This window comes from Chenopodium quinoa, unplaced genomic scaffold (genome assembly GCF_001683475.1).
Source record: "Chenopodium quinoa cultivar QQ74 unplaced genomic scaffold, ASM168347v1, whole genome shotgun sequence".
NCBI lineage: Eukaryota > Viridiplantae > Streptophyta > Magnoliopsida > Caryophyllales > Amaranthaceae > Chenopodium > Chenopodium quinoa.
The window spans coordinates 2,275,730-2,294,923 of record NW_018745410.1 but is presented as its reverse complement, the minus strand read 5'-3'; the positions used below and the strand labels follow the sequence as shown (position 1 = coordinate 2,294,923).

Here is a 19,194-nt window from a genome sequence, read left to right as displayed (position 1 = left end):
CCGATTATCAGAGTCGGCTTCTACTTCAAATTTTCAGGACAGTTTGCGAATTGCCTCGATGAGGCATACTCAGTCGTACCATGAGAGTCAGTCAGGCGGCACCTCCCGTCAGTCCGGCTTTCATAGTGCCCAGGCGGTACCAAACTTACCATTTGTGCCGCAACAACAGTATTTTATGCAGCCACCTCCATTTGGTGGACCTGCAGCAAAAAACGTCCAACCTATGGACTGGCAGCTACGGCTGCTTAGACTTGGTGAACAGCCGTCGGCCTTCTCCAAGGAAATTACTGAAGCCGCTCAGCCGGCCAAAGTAAAAAATGTTCTAGTAGGCGCCTATGACGGCACTACTAACCCAGAAGACCATCTGATGGCATTCACCAACCTGATGTACCTTCAAGGGTTGGATGATCCCACTTGGTGCAAGTGTTTCCCAGCGACTCTCAAGGGAATTGCACAGCAATGGTTCGGCAACCTGCCGACTGGTTGTGTAAACAGCTTCAGGACGCTTGCTTACTTATTTGCCTCCAACTTCGCAATGAACATCCCTGCGAAGAAAACGACCCTTGATTTGGGAACAATTCAGCAGGGCGAGAAGGAGGGGCTTCGTTCCTACATCAGGCGGTTCAACCTGATGAGAATACAGATTCAAGGGTTACCGGATGAGGTAGCTTATACTGACTTTTTTAGAGGTCTCAAAGACGGGTCTACCTTCAAATTTGATTTAGTTCGAAAAAGGGTGGCGACTCTTCAAGAGGCCTTGATTGAAGCAGAAGCCTATATACAGGCGACTGATCTGTGTACGATGAAACAGTCGGACGGGAAAAGGTTCGACAAAAGAGAGGGACGACAGAAACAGTCGTCCAACAAAGATGAGAAAAGAAAAGAGGTCTGGGCGGCTGATTCCTCTAAACAGCCGACTCAGAAAAAGAAAAAAGAATTCAAACCATACTCCCCGAAGTATGTGTTTAACAAGGATAACCAGTTTATCCTAAAAGAAATAAAGGGACGGCTCTCAATTGAGAAGCCGCTCCCCATGAAGGGTTCTGCAAGCAACCGGAACCAAGACAAAATCTGTGCTTATCATGATGACGTTGGTCATCACACCAATGACTGCATCAGTCTCATGCGGTACCTAGACCGTTTGGCTGATCAAGGTGATCTTGACACTTATGTCAAGAAATCTACGGGGAACACCTCCTCAAAAAAGCAGTCGGCCAAAAAGAATCAACAGGCCGACAGTTCCGATACAGATGATGCAGTCGTCTACACCATTGCAGGCGGCTTCTCAGGAGGCGGCCCCACTATTAGGGGCAACAAAGATAATATAAGGCGGTTAGATGTAAATTCCGTTCACCAAGAACGGCCGTCCAAATATACATTTCCTGAGATTGTCATCACTGAAGAGGATCTAGGAGGAATAAGGGGGCCGCATGACGACCCTCTCGTTATTGAATGTAAAGTGGCCAACCAGAGAGTTGGCCGAATCCTCATAGATACCGGGAGCTCCTCAGATCTCATCAGCAGCAAATGTCTGTCAAAACTGAAATATCAGACGGACTGCATACATCCGGCCTCCCACCCTTTAATAGGGTTTGGAGGAGGAGTCGTCCACCCACTGGGACGAGTAGATCTACCCATTCGCCTGGGCGAAAAAGGGGAAGGACGACACATGGTAGTCCGGTTCCTAGTGGTAGAGGAACTCTCGGCCTACAACATGATTCTGGGTCGACCAACCCTGAATAATTCCAAGGCTGTTATAATCCCGTCACTTATGCTGCTTAAGTTTGAAAGGGATAATGGAACAGTCGGCTCCCTAAGGGGAGATCAGAGGATGGCCCGAGAGTGCTATCTCTCGGATGTCAAGCCCACTGTTATGGCCACTGGGTCAAGTGGAGAAAAAACAGACCTTGACAATGTCAAGGAGAGTGTGCCTGTTCAAGAAACAGGCGACAAAAAAAGAAAGGCGTCCCAAACAGAGTCCGCAAGAAAAGCAAGAAAATAGCAATCATTGGCAGAGGAGCGGCCGGATGAGTTCCGCCCTCAGCCGGCTGGTGAGCATGCGGACCTGATATTAGACGACTCCCGTCCTGACCGAACAGTCAAAGTTGGGACGACTGCTCTGAGAAACCTTGGTGACGACTTTCACAATCTATTGAAAGAATACAAGGACATCTTTGCATTTGAAGTCCATGAAATGCCAGGCATTAGTCCTGATCTGGCAGTACACAAACTCGCTGTGGATCCGAAAATGAAGCCGGTACGGCAAAAGAAGCGGAACCATGGTGAAGAAAGAGGTCAGGCGGCAGCCGCCGAAGTCAAAAAATTACTTGATGCAGGGTTCATTCGGCAATGTTACTTCCCAGATTGGGTTGCAAATGTGGTGCTTGTTAAAAAGCCGAATGGCACCTGGCGAATGTGTGTAGACTACACAGACTTGAACAAGGCGTGCCCCAAAGACAGTTACCCTCTGCCTAAAATTGATAACCTGGTCGACTCAACAGCCGGACATGCCTTGATGAGTTTTATGGACGCCTATTCTGGTTTTCATCAAATTCCTTTATGGAAGAAAGATCAGGAGAAGACGGCCTTCGTCACTGATTAGGGATTGTACTGTTACACGGTCATGCCGTTTGGTCTTAAGAATGCCCCGACTACCTTCCAACGAATGATAAACACAGTGTTCTTTGATCAGATTGGGAGAAACGTCGAGGCATATATTGATGATATGATTGTCAAGACTAAACTTCAGAAAGATCATCTGACGGACCTCCGAGAAACTTTCGCCACACTCAGGCGGCACCATGTCATGCTCAATCCCAAGAAATGTGTATTTGGAGTTGAGTCTGGGAAATTTCTCGGATTCCTTATCAACCAGAGAGGAATAGAGGCGAACCCTGAGAAGGTACAGGCGGTCATTGATATGCAGTCGCCTCGTACCGTCCGAGAGGTTCAGAAGTTAACAGGTTGTCTGGCGGCCTTGGGGAGATTCCTAAGTCGATCAGGCGACAAATGCCTATACTTTTTCCAGGCAATTAAGAAAAAGGCAAGGTTTGAATGGGGGCCGGATGCTGAGGCCGCCTTCCAGAAATTAAAGGTTCACTTGCATTCCTTGCCGAGGCTGGTCAGCCCTTTGCCCAAAGAAAATCTCTACATGTACCTGGCCGTCTCTGATCATGCGTTAAGCGCTGTGCTCCTTGCTGAAAGGGACGGCTGTCAACTCCCGGTCTACTTTGTCAATCACGTACTGAAAAATGCCGAGTTGAGGTATCCCCTAGTGGAGAAATTTGGTCTTGCACTCTTCATGGCTGTTAAAAAATTGAAGCCCTACTTTCTGGCACATGCAGTCGTCGTGTATACCGACCAACCAATCAAGCGGCCCCTTACCACCATGGAGTCGTCCGGACGAATGATCAAATGGGCCATAGAAATGCAGAGTCTCGAAGTTACTTTCGAGCCTAGAAAAGCAGTGAAGGGGCAAGCCTTTGCTGACTTTATTGTAGAGATGACTCGTCCTCCTGACTCTCAAGTTCCAGACCAAGTCTGGAAGGTATATGTGGACGGAAGCTCTACTTCAAACGGTTGTGGAGCAGGCGTCGTATGTCAATCTCCAGAGGGCGACAGGTTCGAGTATGCTCTACGCTTCAGTTTTCAGGCTTCAAACAATGAGGCAGAATATGAAGCTTTACTAGCCGGGATCCGCATGTGCAAGGCGGCAGGGGCAAGAAAAATAGACGCCTGTTCTGATTCACAATTGATAGTGAGTCAGTACAATGGCGAATACGAAGCAACACATCCGGCCATGATCAAGTATTTACAGGCGGTCCGACAAGCAGTCGGCTCCCTTGAGGATTTCCATCTGATCCAAGTGCCGAGATCAGAAAACAACCAGGCAGATGCACTTTCGAAATTAGCATCATCCGCCTCCTCCGATACTCCTCGAACTATTTTTTGGGAAGTAATGGAGAAGAGAAGCATCGAGGAAAACCCTATTGGAATCCTAGACAGAAGCTCAACCTGGATGGATTCAATCAGGGCATATCTGACAAACGGTACACTGCCGGATGATCCTCAACAGGCGGCAGCACTGAAAAAACGAGCCTCCTGTTTTGAAATGATACAGGGAGAACTTCACAAGAGGGGGTACCTTCAACCCTTCTTAAAGTGTGTTACTCCTGAAAAGGGACGAGAGATACTAGATGATCTTCACTCTGGTTTCTGTGCTTCCCATATAGGTGGTAGGATGCTTGCTCAAAGGGCAAGGCGGCAGGGCTACTTTTGGCCTACTTTGGAAGCAGATGCAATGGAGATGGTGAAAAAATGTGACAAGTGCCAAAGGTTTGGCAAACTAATTCACCGTCCGGCTACTGACCTCACTACCATTCACAGCCCACTACCGTTTGCTAAGTGGGGCATGGACATTCTGGGTCCATATACGTCTGCTACAGGCGGCAGAAGGTATATACTTGTTGCCGTTGACTACTTCACTAAATGGGTAGAGGCGGAGGCTGTAAAGGGAATCAAGACGAAAGATGTAATTTCATTCATTTGGAAAAACGTCATCACTCGGTTCGGGGTTCCCATGTCTATGGTTTTTGACAATGGTCCCCAATTTGAGACGCCTGTTCTCAAAAGCTGGTTGGGAGACCAAGGAATTGCACATTACTTTGCATCTGTCGGCCGTCCACAAGCAAACGGCCAGGTAGAAGTCTTTAATAAAATCATCTCAGACGGTCTCAAGAAAAAAATTGAACGAGCAGGCGGCCTATGGGCGGATGAACTACCACATGTTCTCTGGGCCATTAGGACGACTGAAAAAGGGGCGACTGGAGAAACTCCATTCCTCCTAACTTATGGTGCAGAAGCTGTTCTTCCAATAGAACACTACGAGCCGACTCTTCGAGTAATGCTATATGACGAAGAGGCAAACTGGGAAGCCATGCGCCTGGCATTAGACTCACTTCCTGAAAAGAGGGGCAATGCTGTCTTGCGCCATGAGATCTATCGCCTGAGAATGACTAGATCATACAACAAAAAAGTACACAGGCGTCCACTCAAAGTAGGGGATTTTGTACTTAGAAAGATGGAAGCAGTCGGTAGGGCTAATGAGTCTGGCAAACTAACTCCCAACTGGGAAGGACCCTACCGAATTTATGAGGAAGTCAGGGACGGTACCTACCGTCTGGAAACACCAGACGGACAACCGTTGCCTCGAACTTGGAATGTAGATAACCTTAAAAAGTATTTCTTCTGAAATATGTAAAGTAAGGAGCTACTTAATAAAGTTTGCACTTACTATTCACTTTTTGTATTACGAGGAGCACGCCGTCTGTACCATTACAGTCGGCTAACCTCCATTGAGTTTTTCACTCTATCTTCTGAGGGGCATGCCGTCTGTTCCTTTACAGTCGGCTACTCTCCATTGAGTATTTACTCACAATACTTAGCTAAAAAGATTAGGGCCTGGCCGACCCTGTGCCTAACAGGCGGCTACTCCTCTTTTACTTAGCACCTACGTTCACCAAGAACTTACCAAGGCCACAGGCCGAATGATCAGACCAGGCGCCAAGCCAACTGATCAAATCTACAAAACTAATACGACCTGTCCCAACATCATAGCAGGCGTCCGACGGCATCCCTCCGGATGAAATTCGTCGCAGAGAGCAGCTCCCTTTTGGGTGGAACATTGTTCTATAAACTAATTACACGGCACCTATACGACTGTCCCCAAGGGCAACCACGTAGCCGTTTTTGAGACAAGGATAACTCTATCACTAACCAAACCAGTGGTAGCAGTTGACATCTGAGTCAGATGACCGCCTGTATTACTTGGGATAAATGTGGGGGGTACCTATTGAGTTAATAGCCAACAAAAATTGGCGAATCAAGGGGTCTAGCCGGCCTACGCCGCCTGGTACCTCTACTTCTCAAACAAAAGTGACGGCGACTGAGTAACTCCAAAGTTAACTCATAGTCACTCCTTCAAATTTGGTATGGAATCTAAAAAGTTTGAGTCGTCCGCCTGTTTTAAACAAACAAGGGCACTCGAACCCCTATTCCTACTGGATAACCTATTGAGTTAATAGCCAACAAACATTGGCGAATCAAGGGGTCTAGCCGGCCTACGCCGCCTGATACCTCTACTACTCAATCAAGATTGTGACGAAGACTAAGTAACTCCTATGTTAACTTAATAGTCACTCAAACTTAGTATGGAGCCTAAAAGGTATGAGTCGTCCACTTGTTTTTAATAAACAAAGGCTCTCAACCAATACTCTTGCTAGGTTAACAAATTACGAGTTAAAAGCCAACATTGGCAATAAAGGGAAACAACCGGTACCCGCCGCTTGTTTTCCTACTTAATTCCTTGGCGACTAGGTAATTCTATTTACTTGGTCAGACAAATTGAATAAAGAGTTCGAATACCGATTGAATAAATGGCCGACTGATCATCTATCCTGGAAACAGACAACCAGTCGTCCAGGGGCATAGGCGGCATACTTACTATTTGTACCTGTCTTAACGTTCGGCCATACACAACAGTCGGTCTAGTGAACAAATTAAAAATACTTAGACAAATTTGAACCAAAACAAAAATTTGATTAAAAATGAGCCGGCCATTAAAGACCAGCAGAATATTCAAAACCCCGGCCCCCTGGCCGGGTAATTACAAAGCAAACGGCACGCAGGCCGTGAAAAGAAAAAATACTTAAAGCTTAAGAAGGGGGCAGTTCAGTATCAGCAGCTGCCGCCTGGTCAGCACTCTTCTTGCTGGACTCGGCCTTAGCTGCACCCTCTTTTGATGCCTTACCCCCAAGTGGCACAAGCGCCACAACCGGCTCTTCCTCCTCCAACGCACCGTCCAACGCCTCTTCTTCAGCAGCCGCCAGGATCTGTTGATTATATATTTCCGAACACTGGCGGTACGTTCTTTCCCATGAGGCAAAGTCGGCACTGGGGAATAGTCGTTCCCAGGTCATGCGCTGGATTTGAGCGGAGTCTTCCACCATCTCCCGGACGAGCTCTTGTTTCTCTTGCTCGGCCTTATCCGAGAGCTCTTGGGTAAGACTCTTCTCTTGGTTCACCAGGCGTTCTTTTACGTTGGCCAAAGATTTCTCCATGGCTTCGTAAGAGTGCATTTTTTGGCGAAGAGGTTTCAGCTCGGCCTTAAGGTTGGTGACGGTCGCCTCCAGCTCGTCAACCTTCTTTTGGGCCGCCTCTAACTGGGCCCGAACAGCGGCGGTAGCCTGCGCCTGATAATAAAGAAGATCAATGGTCAGTACTTCATTTTGGGCAATTTGAAACATTGCCTTATCACAGCTGGAGGCGGCCATAGCTTTTGCGGCCTTTACCTCTTTGTTTTTCCGATCAATCGGCTTACGAAGGCTGTTGACTCGGAGCAGGGCCTAAGTACAAAGAAAAACAGGCGTCAGTTTCCAATCAAAAAAGTTAACAGGCGTCCTGGAACTCAAATACTCAAAAATATGCTAAGTATACCTCAGCTAGGACCCCTGAAATCCCATCAAGGTCAAGGGTGCCGGCACCCCTGACCGCCTCCCTGTCAGATGGAGGAACTACTTTAACCATAGACTTGGCTACCTCAACCAAGTCAAGTCCCTGGGGGCCGGCTGTATTAAGCGAAAGGATAAAACAAGTTAGACCTAATCAAGAAGGAAGCAAGGGTAAGTTTTTACAAGTGTCCATACATCTAGGCGGCCCCGCCTGGGTTTTTGAAGAAGTGGCCGGCTGCTTCTCAGCCGCCACTGTTTTCCTGGAAGACCCAGGAGAGCTTGCAACAGTCGTCCTCCGGGCCTTGGGGTCCGGCTGTTGCGAGGAAGAAGCCCTTGGAGTACCAGACTGAAAACAAAAAGAGTTAGTATATGCATAAGACAACTAAAAGAGGAAGAGTTTTCGAAGCTAACCAAGGGTGCCTCCTTGTTAGGGGAGTCGGCATACGACTGTTTCATGAGCGAGGCCCGCAATATGGCCGCTGCAGTCTTGGATGCTGTTATTTTACTCATGGCGTCAGCTGCAAGAAATAAACAGCAAAGTTAGTAAAAATCCCAAGTAAACAAGGCGTGAAAAAACAGAGTATTTGTCAGGTCGGCTACCTCTAGAGCACCGACTGCTGAGGCCACATGCGGCCAAAAAGTACTCGTCATAGAGCCACTTGAAGCTCGGGACGCAGTTTAGGGGTACTTGCTCTCGTACCCCTGAAGTAGAGTTCACCCTAGTCTCTACTTTGAAGAGTCCTTTGTCTAGGATCTCTTTTTTAGCCTTTGGGGGAAAAGGCGGCATGCTGCGGCCGCCTGCGAGAAGAGGCAGATCCCTATTCCACTTGTTAAAACGTTTGTTCAGCTCCGTGTCTGAACCCTCGATAATAAGGAAGGTGTTCCGCCAATCCTTCCATTTGTTCGCCTTACCTCTCGTCATGAGGTAACCCCTATGGCTTGTTAATTGATACCAGCCGGTACCTCCCGACTTAGGGGTCCGGCTGAGATAGTTCATGTGGGCGAAAGCCTCAAAGCTTGGCTCCACCCCGTTCATTTCGCACCCGGCCACATAGCCGAGTACGTTTACCCAAGAGTTGGGGGCTAACTGCCATAACCCCAGATCATACCCATCTAAAATCCGCTGAACAGCCGGATGTAATGGGAAGCGCAGTCCAGCTTTGATGGCCGCCACATAGCAGCCAAAGCAGCCGTCACCATAGCTGGTACCAGCCGGCCAGACGACAGTGTCTTCTGGATCCGGCACGAACAGTAAAAATTCCGGGCCCATTTTGTGGTTAGCAATAAAGCTCGCCACGTTGTCTTGCATGGTTGCGATCCGGCCCCGGGGTACCCTGCAGTAGTAGGGGGCGTTTTCCTCTCTGTAAGAGGCGGACGGCTCCGCCCAATTGTCCCCCTTCTCAACTGCATGAGAACGTCTCGCCTCTTGTAGGCGGCTATGTTTTTCTTCTGAGCCAGGAGAACTGTGGCCAGAAGAGCTGGACTCGGACTCGTCCTCTGACGAGCCCGAAGAGGACGACTCCTCCCCTCTCCTAGAGGGGCCCGCCTCCTCTCCCTTAGAAGGAGCAGGAGGGAAATTAGACATGTCAACGGTAAGATGGGAAGGGACCACCTTCGCCCCTCTCTCAGAACTGTCGGCTTGACAGTCGCCTCGTTTCAATTCTACATCTGGCGCCTGGTCAGATGTTTCACTAAGGAGCACCCTTTGGGAGGAGCCGTCTGAGTTTGATATCATAGCAGTCTGTTTTGTTCTGGCCATCACGTTCTGCATAGACACAGATACAGTCGGACTTTGTATAAAGAGCAAAGATGGGTCCAGAACAGGGCAGGCGGCACTCCTAGTCCTAGATTCAGCCGTCCCCGGTGACCGGCTGATCACTAACTTAGGTCGTGTCGTGTGCTTCCGTGGTGCCATTTCAAAAAATAAAAAGAAAATTAAGAGTAAGAGAACTGAGTTACCTGAACGAGTGACGGTTGATGAAGTCCTGGAAGTTCGGGTCAGTCGGCTTGTCAGAACAGGCGGTAGGCAGAAAAGGTCCGAAATGTCAGAGCAAGTTCAGGGGTCCGAATGTTCTCGCAAAGTTCTCAAATGTGAAAATGACCGAAGTCAGCACTTCCTTATATAGGCAAGGTGAGAAGGCGAAAGGTCGCTTCCAAATTCAAAATGTGGGCGGGAAAATCTCTCGGCCGTTTGCAAGATGACACCTGTAACAGGCCGTCGCCTGTCACCGTGCGACACCTGTCACAGGCGACACGTGACCAGTCACGTGCCACTTGTGAGGGGCAAATGATTAGGGGATTTTTATCCACCAATCACCGTCTGACAAGTGGACCAACCAGGTTCCGCCACGTGTCCTTCACGAAGGCCAACAGGAGCCTGCCACGTGTCAATCACAGATACGTCCTCTACGGACCAATTTAGACGCGCCACGTGTCCACCCATGCCAAATGGGAAAACCGGCCATCAAGGCCCAACTCAGTCTAGAGGCCCGATCAGCCCTAGGTTTACCTTAAACCTAGAGAGTGGCACGCTTCTCAAGGCTATAAATACTCAATTAATCCTCATTAATTACAGAGTGAAAAAGTAATCAAGCAGAGAAGAACAGAGTTATTACGGAACATCAACAACCGGCTAATCTCGCTAACGACGCAGATTACCAACACTAAGCACTCTCACCTAGAGAGATCTTATTACTTTAATTTCCGTATTAATTACTCCTTAATCAGGTACTAACTTGACCGTTGGAGGCGGAGCTCTCAGGAGTCTCCGTTATTTTGCAGGTACAGGCGTCCGGTTCCAGTCTCGGAATTGTAACTCTCCCGCAGGACATCAGAAAACCCCGAAACACAACTCATCCGGCTATGATCAAATATCTTCAGGTCGTCAAAGAAAAGGCCGGGACACTTGAAGAATTCCACTTGAGTCAAGTCCCTAGGTCAGACAACAATCAGGCGGATGTATTTTCCAAGCTAGCCTCCTCCGCCTGCTGTGACACACCTCGGTCAGTCTTTTGGGAAGTTCTAGAAAAAAGAAGTATACATGAAGAGCCCATTGGAATTCTTCACTGAAGTTCCACCTAGATGGACGGCATCCGGGCGTACCTTACTGATGGAATGCTTCCGGACTCACCCCAGGAGGCGGCCATCCTGAAAAAGCGAGCTGCAACCTTCGACATGAGAAACGGAGAACTCTTCAAGGCTGGTTTCCTTAAGCCTCTGTTGAAGTGTGTTACCCCAGAGAAGGGGAAGGAGATTCTCGAAGACCTACATGCGGGGTTCTGTGCCTCCCATATAGGCGGCAGGTCTTTGGCTGTCAGAGCCAGACGACATTACTTCTGGCTAACTCTTGAATCAGATGCCATAGAAATGGTTAGAAAATGTGACAAGTGTCAAAGGTTTGGCAAAATGATCCACCGTCCGGCTACTGATCTGACGGCAATCCACAGCCCGGTCCCGTTTGCTAAATGGGGCATGGACATCCTTGGTCCTTATACGCCTGCTCCAGGCGGAAAACACTACATTCTGGTGGCTGTGGATTACTTCACCAAGTGGGTGGAGGCAGAGGCGGTCAAGAACATCAAGACAAAGGATGTCATCTCTTTCATTTGGAAGAACATCATCACCCGGTTTGGGGTACCTATGTCTATGGTGTTTGACAATGGCCCTGAGTTTGAAACACCTCAACACACAACTTAGTTGGGAGATCAGGGAATATCCAGCTACTTTGCTTTAGTTGGCCGACCCCAAGCAAACGGCCAAGTTGAAGCTTTTAACAAGCTCATCTCAGAAGGCATAAAGAAGAAAATTGAAAGAGTCGGTGGTCTATGGGCAGAAGAATTAATTCATGTCCTATGGGCCATCTGGACTTCTACAAAGGGGGCAACCGGCGAAACCCCATTCCTCATGGTTTATGGTGTTGGGGCCGTCTTGCCCATTGGGCGCTATGAGCCAACTCTAAGAGTCATGCTATATGATGAAGAGGTAAATTGGGAGGCCACGCGGCTTGCATTGGACTCCCTCCCAGAACGTAGGGGCAATGCTGCCCTGCGCCATGAGATATACCGTCTAAGAATGACCAGGGCCTACAACACGAAAGTGCACAAGCGTCCCTTGAAAGTGGACGATCTTGTGTTGCGAAAAATGGAGGCAACCGGTAGGGCGAATGAACTTGGAAAGTTAACTCCCAATTGGGAAGGTCCCTACCGGATCTATGAAGAAGTAAGAGACAGCACCTACTGCCTGGAGACACCAGACGGTAGGCGGCTGCCCAAAACTTGGAATGTAGACAATCTTAAAAGTACTACTTCTAAGCATTGTAAATTTTTTGTAAATAGTAAGCCTATGAATGAAAAATTTGCTTCCTGTTTTCAAATTATGTTTTTAAAGTATTTATCATGTTGTTTACTTAAAATACATGCGCCCTAATATGTTAGCTATCTGCTAGAGAAGCAGATATAACCGTTTGATCCGTATAGATCTAAATAAGAGGCCAATGGCCAGAGATCAAACTAAGCACAAAAAGGCTTAGTGGCTATACAACCGCCCTTCAAACGGGGCATGAGGCTCTAAGCCGGATGGTTGGACATTTTATAAATTCACCTGCTCCAATGCGAAACATGGCGTCCAGCGACGCCCCTTTGGGTGTTATTGTCGCAGAGAGCGTTCTATTGTCTGCTCTACCAACACATACAAACGGCAAAGATTGAACGGTCTGATCGACCAACTCATAGCCGTATGTCCCTAGTAACTTGAAGAACGAATCGGTCTTATGAAACCGGATGGTCATTATATCACCCGGCTATTGACCCAAGTTTTAACTCAAGTTACTCCTAGAAATTATACAATCTCCCTAAATGGGGCAAACAGGCTAAGTATAATTAAAAAATTTTTGTGATTATCAACCTACACAGACGGACCGGTTCTAAAATTGGCCCTAGTAGGATAGATTAAACCTGTTAAAGGCACCTGAGGATGCCTGGAAAATACAAGTCTGACTGCTATCGTGATAAAAGAATATCAAGCGGAGCAAACAAATTTTACATTCTAATTCATGCACCTGTAATATTTGTAGCATGACTAGTCATCCAACCATGACATTAAGGTCGAAAGACCGCCTGCATTCAGCACCGTCTGATCATATGACCGGCTGTGTGCTTGGCTTGGGGCAATCACCTTAGTGATTGATTGGCCTAGAAATAGTCATACCCTTCTGGGTATCACCAATTTTCAGTTAATCAACCAATTTGTAAATCAAAGCGCACAGCCGTCCAAGGGCAAAACATCCGGTACGCCATAAGCATCTGGTATGCCATACCTATCAAGCCCAAATTCAAATGCAAAATTTAAATTCAAATGAAGAATTTAAACGCAAAGTATAAAAAGCAAACGACCTAACGGCCGGATGATTCATCATTAATTAAAAAGCTGACCCCATGGTCAGACAAAATATTGTTAAACAGCTAAACAACCGAAGACATAAAAAAAATTGTTGTTAAGTGACCCGACCCCATGGTCGGTAAAGAAACAAGGAGATACTCGGCACGCAGGCCGGAAATGCATTCATTATGGCCATACGGCCGCAGAAAAAACTCAGAAACATCTTAATTAGCCCCGGGACCCGACTACTCTTCGTTATCATCCGCCCCTTCCTGCTCATTGGCTGGATGATCGACAGCTTGATCTTTAGCTTGATCCCGATGCTCCCCATCCAAGGCTCCATCCTCCGCCTGCTCCTCCGCCAGAGCCTCCACCTGCTCCTGCTACTCTATCCAAGGCGTCAGTCTCCTGCTCATAATGATACTCCCAGATGGAGTAATCGTCATTAGGAAAAAGAGTCTTCCATGCCATCTGCATTCGAGTGATACAGTCGGCCTCATTCTCCTCTATGAGCTTGCATTTCTCCTCTTCAGCGCGCTTCTCATACTTGGATCTGAGCTGCTCTTCCTGGTTGGCAAGTTTTTTCTATAAGTTCTCGACCTGACGACGGAGACTGGTTGTGTCTCTGTCGATGTTCTGTAACTTGTCAAGCTCCGCCTTGGTTGTCTTCAGCTCCCCCTTGAGCTTCGCCACCTTTTGCTGAGCCGCCTCCAAATCCTTCTTAACCTGCAAGTTGGCAGCCGCCTGAGAATACAGGATATCCCGAGTTAGCAACTCATTCTTGTTTACATCATATTGTACTCTGTTAAGATTGGAGGCGGCCCTAAGGTTGGCAGCTCTTACCTCCTTGGTCTTCTCGTTGAATGGCTTATTGAGCCCATTCACTCGCAGCATAGCCTGCATCCGGAAAAGAGAAAAGGGTCGTTAGCAAAACAAGCGGTCCGAATGAGATTTTAAGTTGAAATATATTAAGTTCTCACCTCAGCGAGAAGAGCAAGGATAGCCTCCAGGTTCATGCTGCCAACTCCCCGGATGGAGTCTCGCTGCTCAGTAGTGACTCCTTTTCGGAGCATTTCCTTAGCAATTTCTCTAAGGTCTGGAGCTTGGGAGGGGGCTTCTGCATAACAAGAATCAAGTTGGGTGTTAAGAGCATATACATCCGTCATGAAAAGAGAAAACAAGACTGGGTGATTGTATGCATGCATCCGGCAAAAGATAGAACAAATTTGGGTGTTACTACACATACGTCCGGCATAGGCAAAATGAAAATGAAATGAAGGTGAAAACTCAAGTACCTGAAATGACAACCAGGTCCTGGACCTGTTTGCTGCGGCGCTTGTCAGGAGAGCCTGCTCCAGCAGACGGCGAATCCTTGGAAGCTTTGGATTCGGACGCCTGATTTAGAGCAGAAAGAGCAGCCGGCGATTTACCACCGGTGGAGGGGTGAGACTCGAAGTTGCTAGCGGATGGCTTGTGCAGTCTTCCGAGAGCGCTTGGGGGGAGTTGGAGCTGCCTCTTCCGCAGTCCGCTTGGGGGGCTTGAGGTTCACCCCAGGGACGACTGGAGGCTTCACTGAGCCCTCCTGTACAACGATTCACAAGTTAGTGAAATTAAGGCTAAGTTAATGAGAAAAGGCCGGATGAAAAAAGGACTTACATGTTCAAGCTGCTCCCGCTTGAAGATCTGATTTTTCTTGTTCATCATCTGGCGGTAGGCGAAGGCAGTGCCGCTTGGCTTCTTGTTTGGGGTAAGCTAAGACATTGCTTCTTCTGCAAAAAGGCCGGATGGGTGGTTAGAAAACAACAATAAAATTCTTTTGCGATAAGTAAAAGCATGCATGATATAACCCCCATCCGTCTACCCACCTCTTCCTTTTTCTAAGCTCAGGCCACAGGTGGCCAAATAGGTCGGGTCTTTGAGCCATTCATATTGGGGGATGTAGCTGTTGAACCTGATTTCCTTCTCAGAACCTCCCTCTACCGCCTGCACTTCTACCTTGAACAACCCAGGGTCAAGGATTTGATCCCAACCTTCTTCAGAAACAGGCGGTATAAGGGCTTTTTGGCCTAAGAGATAAGGGTTCTGGTTCCAAGAATTGAACTTGGCATTCCGGCTAGTGTCTGGGGAAGTGATTATATAGAATTTGTTCCTCTAGTCCTTCCACTTAGACTCCTTCCCAAGTGTCATCATGTACCCCTTATTACTAATAAGGGTATACCAGCCGGGGCCAGCTGACTTAGGGGCTTTGCTTAAGTAGTGCATAGAAGCAAACGCCTCAAAGCCAGGTTCAATGTCCTGCATCCTGCAGGCAGCTACATACCCCAGGATGTTCACCCATGAATTTGGGGTGAGTTGCCACACCCCTAGGCGGTACCCATCTAGGATCGCCTCAATGGCCGGATCCAAAGGAAACCTCAGGCCCGCCTGTATCACTGCGGCATAGCAGCCGAATGCAGTGTTCCTATAGCTTTGGTTAAGGGGCCAGAATACAGCATCCGTCAAAGCTGGCACTTCGACTTCATATCCGGCCCCCATGACATAAGAGTCCCTAAAGTCATTCAACCCCTTCAACATTAATTTCTGGGTGGAAAGGGAAATGTGTGTGAAGTAAGGGGTGTATTCGTCTTGAAGGGAAGAGGACGCCTCACCTTGACCCCTTGTAGGGGAAGCGGGCTCCTCATTGGGTTTTACAGACGGCTCCTATTCAGTTTTGGAGCCACTTGAGTTAGAGGTTGAGGTTGTGAGGGAAAAAGAGTGGGAAGACCCCTGGTCAGATTCAGTTTCTTGATGACCAACCGGCATGCCCAGAAATGAGTCTTCCGGAGTGCTTGGAGTGCTTGGTTTGTCATAATACACCTCGCTCCGAGGCACCCTAATGGAGCCATCCCCCTCTTCAGTTCTAGTTGTTCGTTTAATTCTAGCCATGGTGTCCTGCACAGACACAGAGACGGTTAGACTGGGGGACGGATGAAGAGTGGGGCAAACGGCACCCCTAGTCCTAGATTCAGCCATCTTAGGTGATCGGCTGACAGCTATCCTAGGCCGTGCCGAATGTGTTTGAGAAACCATTTTATGAAAGCAAAGGAAAAACAAAAGCAGGCGAAAATTTTAAAAGTTTAAACAGAAGAGAGCCAGACGGCTACCTTGAGAAAGGTACGGTTGACTTGAAATGAGCCGGTTGGTGCAGACGGACAGTAACAAGCGGAAGAGTACACAATTTTTTGTGAAAATTCTCTAGAAACTCTCTCAAATTTCACGCAAAGATGTGTGAAATGAGGGTCAACAAATTACTTTTATAGAGGGGTAATTCCGGGGCACCTCGGTCATACCCCAGAGGGTGAACAGTAAAATTTTACTTCACCAAATGAGACGCTGACATGTGTCACAGACGCCCCGTGGCGCGCCACGTCACCTCTGTGACAGGGGCAAATGTTTTGGGTAAAATTACCCTGCCACATGGCGGCCTGAGAATAGGACACTTGTCCGCCCAACATTAGGACACTTATCCGCCCAGCATTGGTTTAAATAAAACCAATGGAATACTGACACGTGGACCCCACTGTCATGTCATGGAATGGCGGCTTTCAGGCCCGATTCCCCATAACTCATCATAGCCCACCAAATCTAGGTCACATAACCTAGAATAAGGGCACATTTTCCCATGGCCCTATAAATAGGGAGAGATTCCCCATTATGAAGGGGGATTGAATCATTTATTACATAACCTGCATTTCTCTCACATCAGAGAAAGCACCTGATCTCGGGATCTGTAAAGATCTCATCTTTACCTTTTTCCGCACTTTTTACTCACTCCTACACGTTCTAACTTGATCGTCGGAGGCGGAACTCCAACCAATAGGAGTCTCCGTTGTTTTGCAGGTACGGGCCGCACCGGACCAATCTTCGAGCTGTAACTCTCCCAAGGGACTAAAAACACCCAAAATGGATAAAAATACAATCATGGTACCCTGATTTCTAGCATAAATTTAGCAGCCAAGAAATGACATGCAAATTAGTTCTTATATGTCTAAGAATGGTTTTTCCATTTTAGTTAAGTATCACATTGCAAGTTGTCAGCAAGAAAGTTTATTCTGTAAAAGGTGTAAATTAAATAGGATTCAACAGAAGGACACACAAGCCAACCACCCTAATAATCTAAGGCTCCAATTTATTTTCCACACTGATTTCAATATAAGCCAAAAAAGAAAAAATGAGAGAGACATGAACAAAGAAAGAGCACCTGACTAGAAGTTTGAGTACCTCAGCAAAGAATGAGCACCTCAGCACACCTGACTGCACATAAAATAAAGTCTGGATTAATTTACATATTCTGAGTAGAAAGAATATTTCAACAGTTGGATAAATGTAATTTGGGTCCTGGTGAAAATAAGAATGACCCTTTGAATATTCAACTGCCACTATAATATCAAACCTCGAATAAAATCAACTAGCAACATAGAGGTTCTCTGTTGCATAACACTTTATTTAACCACTGACTTAAAAACAAAAAAATAACACAAGAAATTAAGATAGAAAAATAAAACACTACAATGATAGTTTGTGAAATCCAAAAAATAGGTTTAAATCTATTATAATAATAATTCTAATTAAATTCTCCAGACATGTCACTTTGATGGTTCCATCCAATCCCAATTTGTGTCATCTATATCGAAACTTTCTTCTCGATTATCATCCATAATTTCATTGTTCACAGGAACCTCAACTCTGTCATAAGCAGCTTCTCTGCACCAATTATGATGTTCAGCATGACCTATAGCAAAAATTACATCCTCCGCGGGTTCACGAACTTCACTCATAAACGTTTATCCAGATTGCCCCTCGACATAAAAATAGTCTCTTGGCAAATTTCGGTTCACATAGTACCAATCTTCTTCAAGGTCGTCTTGAGTATAGAACACTTGATGCACTTGTGATGCCAAGACAAAAGGATCATATTTTAGAGCACGATTTCTTGAAGTTAACACGAGTGAGTCCATAATCGTCTACTTCCATATGGAACCAATCACGCTTGAATAACACAACACTGAAAGCACTCCAATAATCTATCTCTATTATAGACCTTATAATCCCATAGTATGTGACATCACCAAGAACGGGATTGTGATCCTTGCTACTCGCGAAGCTTGGAATCAAAGCTGTCAAAGAGACTCCACTATTTTGCGTTTTACACTTTTCATCATGATCTCTTGTGTAGAACTTATATCTATTACAAAAATATCCGATGTAGCTCCGTGCAACACTAGAAGGACCTTTGGTTAGCCACTTGATATGATCTAGGACATTATTCACCTCGACCTTTCCTCTAAACCAAACCTTGAATTCATTGCTATGCTCTTGTGCCTCTTTCCACCTTCTTTTTCGTCTATCTCTAGGCTTCTTCTTTACAAACTCTTCATGTTCCCTTCATAGTATTAAACAACCATATAAGTAAGATAATAAAACAAAAGAAATTCAAACACAACGAAAAAAGATAATCGAAAAATTACTCACTTGATGTAATTCTCAACTAGGTCATCTTCACAATTAAACAACACATAACGATGTGTTAGAGTCATTGTGTTTGAATCAAGAGTGTATGACTTCCCTTTCTTTTTCCCTTTCTTTTTCCTCCCAAGAGGATAACCTGCATTAGGGAACAAAGGTGATTCTTCGTCAATTTCGTTACTTTTCTCTTGACTTTTGTTAAACCGCTTAGATTGCTTCTTTACACTTGCATTTAAATACCTAGAGCAGAATATCAAGCACTCTACAACCAAATAACCTTCAGCTATAGAAGCCTCCGGGCGACATCAATTTTTAACATATGATTTTAACTTTCCAAGGTACCTTTCTATAGGGTACATCCACCAATCAGAAACTGGTCCACCACGCTTTATTTCATCAATTAAATGAATCGGTAAGTGGAACATTATGTCAAAAAAAAAGATGGTGGAAATATTATTTCTAGTTCACAAAGAGTCTCAACAATTTGTGCTTGAAGGCGATCCAAATCTTTTGGATTGATGACTCTTGCATATTTCTCTAAAAAATCCACTCAATCTCATAAGAGGTAAAGCAACATGCTTTGGTAAAGTTTTTCTAATAGCTGATGGAAGCAAGTGTTGCATTATTATATGAGCATCATGACTCTTGTACCCTGATATTTTCCCCTCCTTCACTTGCACACACCTTGCAATATTTGATGCACAACCTTGGGGCAGCTTTGCCTTCTTCAAAACACTACAAAATATGCTTTTCTCTTCCTTCGTCATTGAGAATGATGCTTTGGGCAGCAAAACATACCGCCCGT

At 46.4% G+C, this 19,194-nt stretch overlaps 2 protein-coding genes across 2 annotated transcripts; both read right to left on the bottom strand.

Annotated features, from left to right (window-relative positions):
- Window positions 1-12,883: 12,883 nt before the first annotated feature.
- On the bottom strand, window positions 12,884-14,458 carry LOC110713223. The gene is made up of 3 exons (XM_021891682.1): window positions 14,180-14,458; window positions 13,865-14,001; window positions 12,884-13,781 (listed from the first exon to the last, which is right to left on the bottom strand). The coding sequence occupies exons 2-3, from the start codon at window positions 13,955-13,957 to the stop codon at window positions 13,470-13,472; spliced, it is 405 nt and encodes a 134-aa protein (XP_021747374.1). The 5' UTR covers window positions 13,958-14,001; window positions 14,180-14,458; the 3' UTR covers window positions 12,884-13,469.
- A 3,051-nt stretch (window positions 14,459-17,509) lies between these two features.
- On the bottom strand, window positions 17,510-18,688 carry LOC110713192. The gene is made up of 3 exons (XM_021891656.1): window positions 18,396-18,688; window positions 17,851-18,306; window positions 17,510-17,627 (listed from the first exon to the last, which is right to left on the bottom strand). Exons 1-3 carry the CDS (start codon window positions 18,458-18,460, stop codon window positions 17,510-17,512), a joined length of 639 nt encoding a protein of 212 aa, XP_021747348.1. The 5' UTR covers window positions 18,461-18,688.
- Between the last annotated feature and the right edge of the window lie 506 nt (window positions 18,689-19,194).